Source organism: Macrobrachium nipponense, chromosome 47 (assembly GCF_015104395.2).
Source record: "Macrobrachium nipponense isolate FS-2020 chromosome 47, ASM1510439v2, whole genome shotgun sequence".
Classification (NCBI taxonomy): Eukaryota; Metazoa; Arthropoda; class Malacostraca; order Decapoda; family Palaemonidae; genus Macrobrachium; species Macrobrachium nipponense.
Window position 1 is genome coordinate 34,498,284 of NC_087222.1, and position 6,000 is coordinate 34,504,283.

The 6,000-nt window shown below is 37.5% G+C and overlaps 3 protein-coding genes across 3 annotated transcripts; 1 reads left to right on the forward strand and 2 right to left on the reverse strand.

Moving 5' to 3' along the window:
• Window positions 1-1,819: 1,819 nt before the first annotated feature.
• LOC135204639 (zinc finger MYM-type protein 6-like) lies at window positions 1,820-2,664 on the reverse strand. Its single transcript, XM_064234787.1, has 2 exons — window positions 2,448-2,664; window positions 1,820-2,238 (listed from the first exon to the last, which is right to left on the reverse strand). Exons 1-2 carry the CDS (start codon window positions 2,662-2,664, stop codon window positions 1,820-1,822), a joined length of 636 nt encoding a protein of 211 aa, XP_064090857.1.
• Window positions 2,665-2,679: 15 nt separating this feature from the next.
• On the reverse strand, window positions 2,680-3,469 carry LOC135204640 (zinc finger MYM-type protein 6-like). The gene is made up of 2 exons (XM_064234788.1): window positions 3,135-3,469; window positions 2,680-2,878 (listed from the first exon to the last, which is right to left on the reverse strand). The coding sequence occupies exons 1-2, from the start codon at window positions 3,467-3,469 to the stop codon at window positions 2,680-2,682; spliced, it is 534 nt and encodes a 177-aa protein (XP_064090858.1).
• A 1,572-nt stretch (window positions 3,470-5,041) lies between these two features.
• On the forward strand, window positions 5,042-5,536 carry LOC135204641 (uncharacterized). The gene has a single exon (XM_064234790.1). It carries the CDS (start codon window positions 5,042-5,044, stop codon window positions 5,534-5,536), a length of 495 nt encoding a protein of 164 aa, XP_064090860.1.
• The last annotated feature ends 464 nt before the right edge of the window (window positions 5,537-6,000 follow it).

Below are 6,000 nucleotides of genomic sequence, written 5' to 3' on the forward strand. Positions count from 1 at the left end.
TTCAACGATCCTACAAGAATTTAATTGTATTTTCTCCGGTGGTTCCTATTGATTTGAATTCCTTTTAGGATGGGTTGCCATGACGTTCATTTAGGCTAAGGTGGCACAGTTCTTTTCTAAGACGATATAAGTCCAGATTCCTTTAAGCTACGAAGGTGATTATTTATACAGCGGCTGTCATCTTACCATGCTTTATTGGGATACTCTTACAATAGACAATGGGACATAGCAGAACAAAGGAAAACATATCGTGAGTAATCAAACACACATACCACACAAGTGTTTGCCGGAAGGCTGAGACCAAGTTAGTAACTAAATTATGTCCTCTCTATTTTTCTCTGCATGTCACCAATTAGTTTTTTTGGTATTTTCAGCGGAGTCCTAATTCTTTTTTAATGTTCCTCCTTAGTTCCTTGTTCGTCATTCTTTTATTTTTCTTTTGCTTATCCCTGGTTGCCCCTTTCCCAGAATTGGCGAAAGAACTTGTTTCTGCAGGCCAGACTGGGAGAACCTAGATCTCGTACTCGTTAAGTTCTCAAGTAGACAACTCTCACCTTTTCAACTTCCTTTTTAATTTGTACAAAAACACAGTATGAAGATTCCAACTGAGAAGTCCACCACCAGTGCTGTACTTACAATGGCCTCTCTCTCTCTCTATGACTTTACACTCTACACTCGTGCACGACAAGTTTTTGTTTGTCATTAGCATTAAGTAAAGGTATAAATAAAACAAAAAAAGAAAAAATGAGGGAGATGAAAGACAAAAAAGGAGGGTTAATGATGCTATATAGAAACAGTGATAACACTGAGTTAAACATGGTGGACACCATTAGCAAAGATTTATTGTGTGCAAAATGTAAATATACAAATAATATTATTCATTATTTGTTATTATACTTATCAGTAGGAAATACAGAGGAGGATAAAAACTAAAGGAATGAAATTAGAATGTGAAAACATTATTAAAAACATAAATGACCAAAAATCATTATTATTAGGAGATTTTAATGGCCATGTAGGTTTCTTAGACCACCAGAATACACAGAAACGGGGAAATAGTGCTAGAATGGATGAATGAGCATAGGCTAATACTACTTAACGGAGAAGACAGATACACTGGAGTCTACACATGGGAGAGGATGCAGATGAAAAGTGTAATAGATTTGCTATAGTCCAATGAGAAGTTCTATGCAAATTTTCATGAGATGGTAATTGATGAAGACAAAATGAATTTGATATCTCTGACCATAAGCTAATTACGATTAACTTGACATTCAAAGGACAGAACAGGAATTTCAACCAGGGTAAATGGGAGGAAGTCAAATACTTCAAAACAGATGAAGGTAGCCTGCACTGTTTCTCAACCTTTTTCTGGTGGTGGCCCCCTTCAATCCAGTGCAAGTTGTTGTGGCCCCTCCATGCCAACTCTGAGTTCTTACCCCCCCCCCCCCCCCCCCACACACACACACACACACCCGCCTTCCGTCCATCACCTTAATACGCCTAGGGAAGGTTATATTAATGGTTCTAGTTTGAGTAGTACCATGTACTCAAAACACTAATTTCAGGCATGAATCAAATACCAATATTAATTGGAAAAATATTTTATTTAAACACTTATCTATTTACAAAAGGAATAAAAAAACAAGGAATACATGTAGGTACAATTGGCTTTATCTTGAAAGGTTTCGTGGGATCCCTGTGACTGATGCAAGGCTGCCAACTTGTCAATGTTTGGCTTGAAAGCTGTCAGAGAGAGACGTAAATCGTCTCTTTTTTTCTATGTCAAGGCGATTTCGTGTCTTTGACAGCAGGTACATCACCCGACTGAAACCAGTCTCAACCAAGTAAGACGTGGGAAGGCAAGTAAGAGCAACTTCACATCTTTCCAGAGTATTGGGTACTTCTTATACACATCTTGATTCATCCACAGCTTCTGGTGTCCTCCACGCTTGAACCTTGCTTGAGCTGTTGTGTTATTCTGAAGTTCAATGAGACTTTCTTGTAAGGTGACATCAACTTCAGATACATCAGCAATGAAGGGATCCACAAACCAGTGTGGCACAGTCATTTGGAGTAGGTCAGAGAAGCGAGTGTCCATATCATTACGCAACTGCTTCAGATGGTCAACATACACTGCTAGGTCATCATCAAGCAGATCGGTGGAAATAACTGCTAAGGAAGGAAACTGTGCAAACTCTCGTCTTCCAAGGTTCAACCAGAACAGCTTGAGTTTCCCTTTAAATGTAGTAATTGCCTCCTTGCAGGAAAACATGGTGGAGTTATTTCTTGAAGCTCTTTGTTCAGAACATTTAGCTTTTCAAATATGTCAGACAGGTAGTAGAAGATGTCACTCTTTGCATCAACAAGTTTCTGTCCAAGTTCTGTCCCACTAAAGAAAGAGATAACACTGTTCCAAAGTGCAACAAAACGGTTCAGGCAATTACCTTTAGAAAGCCACCTGACTTCTGTGTGCAACACAAGTTTTTCAAATTCTTCATTGTTCTTTTCACATAATTGCTGAAAGAGGCGATCTTTCAGTGCACTACTTTTTATCAAGTTGACAGCCTTGATAACATGCCCAAGTGCTTCATGAAGACGTCCTGCTAGGTTTTTGGCAACCAGGTGCTGCCGGTCGAACAACACAGTGCACACAAACGACATTAGGAACAGCTTTTTTTAAGTAAGCACTGAATCCCGATACCTTCCTATCATAGCAGCAGCGCCATCTGTTGCACAAGCCACAATGTTCTTGAGTGGAATGTTGTTCTCCTCAAAATAGACCTCAAGTTTTTTGAAGATGGATTCTCCTTTAGTGTCAGTCGTTAATTTCAATGCGAAAAGCATTTCTTGACATATTTCATCTACATCAAGAAACCTCACAAATGCCATCAAAAGAGCAGAATTATCAGGTAAAGTTGATTCGTCGAGTTGAAGCGAGAAATCATTCACCTGCAGTTTTGAGATTAATTGGTTTTCAACATCAGCTGCCATCTCATCAATACGGCGTGATACTGAGGAGTTGCTCAGAGGAATAACACTAGTTACCTCTTGTGGACTCTAATTCATGACTGTTGAAAGCACTACAGCCACTGCCGGCATGATCAGAGATTCACCGATAGTATGAGGCTTACCTGCTTTTACAATCAAATTTGGCTATCTTGTAAGAAGCCAACATCCCTCTGTCTACTTTTGCCACTTTTTGGGTAAACATATGATTCACTGTCATCCTTCCTTGGAACTCATCACGTAATTTCTTGAAGAAATCTAGCGCGGCTTGCTCTTTCTTGTCTTTATGTGCAGTCTCCAGATGCTTTTTCAGTTTGCTGGGACGCATACTTTCATTTGAGAGTGAGGTCATACACAGCAGGCACATAGGCATTGTAGTATTTTGTGGAGATTCAATGAATCCAAAAGCAATATATTCGACAGAATACTGTCTGCATTTTTTCTTAGCTGGACTGGTCATGCTTATCTAAAATAAAAAACAAACAAAACTCATTAAAACTCAGTACCCGCTATTATTGTCTGGGAAATCATTGCCCTCCACATATTCAAACAAGCAAATAAAAAAGCAAAAGTTATTAGCCATAAAAGATACTCTTACCCCTCCCTCAATAACAAATAAAGTGAATAGATAAATAAAATTCATGACAAGTATGTGTGTGTGTACTGAGTGTACATGAAAGAGACTGTGTAGTAAGTATAAATGTATGTTTGTACACTGTATGTAAGTATAAATGTATGTTTGTATGTACATACGTATGTGGATATAAAAGTTATCTTTCACAAACCTCTTTGGTAGAACTTAATCAAGTCTCCTCTCTAAGTCTATGTTAAACTGAAAGACGGATCTATTATTGAAGAAGAAACAATATAACGGTTATATTATAACCCATATACCGTTGCTGTTAAAATTGTTTATAAACATCTTAATGGTTGTCGTTCGGAAGTTACAGTCAGCATAATCTTTGATAGTTCAGTCTTTTACCACTCTGCCTGCTAGAGAGAGATGGAGAGAGAGATAGAGAAAGAGAGAGAGAGAGAGAGAGAGAGAGAGAGAGAGGAGTTGAATGGTTTTTGTCAATGGGTCATAGTTCAGCCTTTTACCACTCTGCCAGCTAGAGAGAGAGAGAGAGAGTGAAGAGATTATTGAATATTTCACCTGTCTGCAAAAATTACCTGGTATATTGAATTGAAATGATTTTTCAAACAAATAAACTCAAGCATATTAATGATTTATTTCAAAATATTACACATTTATATATTTTGTGGGTCCTAAAGAATTTTCTGTGGCCCCCCCATGGCCCCCCCATTTTTCAAATTTTGCCTTGTGGCCCCTGAAAAAATCTCATGGCCCCCAATGGGGGGCCATATGGCCCACGTTGAGAAACACTGCAGGCTAAATGACTTTATTCAAAAACTAGAAGAGATCCTAATAAAGACATAGCCAGAATCTCAGAAATAGACTTATCAATAAGAGAAGTAGCAGAAGACAAGTTAGTGAGAACATTTGGGAGGAAGATGCTAGTAGAGGAAAAAGTAGAAGAGCAACCCTGTTTCAGTGAAGAAATAAGAAAAGGTATCAAGGAAAGGAAAGAGCTGAATAGGAACAAAAGAAATGAGAGAGACGATGTCGAAAAGGAAAGTCTAGAGAAGAAATAGATGAAGAAGAAGAAAGAAGTGCAGCTATTCATAAAAGAAGGGATAATTATATATGAAAAGAAAATAACACAAGAAATAAGAAAAAACAAAAATGAAGAGCTCTGGTAAGTTAAGAAATAGGAAAAAACCAAGAAAAGAAATTATACATTTATATAATGAACAGGAAGCAAGCTAAATGAGGCTGAAACAAAGAACGAATGAGTGAATTATTGGAGAACCATATAATACAGTAAACACGAAAATAAAATTAAAGGAAATCTGGAATGAAGAAAAGGATGGAATATGAGAATGAAATGGCAAAAGTAGATGATTTCATAAGAATTGGAGACTATAGAGTCCCAAAAGTACTAAGAGGACACGTGGACCTATTGATAGAATGCAAAAGGAACCTCTGATAACTGAGGAAAAAGTCATAGCTTGCCTAAGTAAGCTCAAAGCAAAAAAAGCTGCAGGCCCAGATGGAATCAAACCAGAGCTTTACCAAGCATTAATGAAGAACGAAACCTCTATAGAAGTGTTAGTTAGATGCTACAACAAGGAGCTAGAAATCAAAGAAGAGCCTGAATCTTGGAAGAAATCGAGAACGAAAATGATAGAAAAGAAAAGGAAACCAAGGGCTAAGGATCTAAGGCCAATAGCTTTATTAAATATAGCATACAAAGTATTCATGATGCTGATAAAAGACGAAATAGAAGCACGCCTCAAAATGAATGAAGAAGATCACGAATGCCAAGCAGGATTCATAGGAGGGAGTAGGATTGAAGATAATATCCTTACACTACAATATTGTGTAGAAGAGAGCTATAGGAATAGAAAACCTTTAATGGTAATAGCTGTCGATTACAGCAAAGACTTTGACTCGGTAAAATGAGAAGTTATGATCGAAGTCATGAAACAGTTCAAAATAAATTTACATTAAAAAATCATAGAGGGAGTAGCTAATCTACACGAAGGGGATAGCACACTAAACGACCTAGGGGGGGGAGGGAGTTGAACAGGAAATTGAAATTACCAGTGGAATTAGGCAAGGGTGCACAGGTTCTACATCACTTTTCAAACTGATGACATATTTAATAATTAGGAAAATGGAGGAGGAAGGGACAGGATTCGAAAACGAATTAGTAAAGATAGGGACACTTCTCTTCGCTGATGATGGGTTAGTATTAGCAGGAAATATAGAAGATGCAAGGAAAGATATAAAGACTTTAATAGATATAGGAAGTATATGTGGGCTAGAAATAAATAAAGAGAAAAGCAGCATCATTATTTTCAAAATGAAGGAAAAACCGGATGAGATTGAGGATATAAAAGTGAGGGAGAATATAACATATTTAC

Excerpts from the sequence above, each read along its gene's own strand:
- LOC135204639 (XM_064234787.1), bottom strand. The coding sequence starts at position 2,664 with ATGTCGTTTGTGTGCACTGTGTTGTTCGACCGGCAGCACCTGGTTGCC. Across the intron at positions 2,239-2,447 it reads AGTCAGGTGGCTTTCTAAAG|GGAAACTCAAGCTGTTCTGG; the intron begins GTAATTGCCTGA and ends CTACATTTAAAG.
- LOC135204640 (XM_064234788.1), bottom strand. The coding sequence starts at position 3,469 with ATGACCAGTCCAGCTAAGAAAAAATGCAGACAGTATTCTGTCGAATAT. Across the intron at positions 2,879-3,134 it reads AAATTTGATTGTAAAAGCAG|GTTTCTTGATGTAGATGAAA; the intron begins GTAAGCCTCATA and ends GGCATTTGTGAG.
- LOC135204641 (XM_064234790.1), top strand. The coding sequence starts at position 5,042 with ATGCAAAAGGAACCTCTGATAACTGAGGAAAAAGTCATAGCTTGCCTA.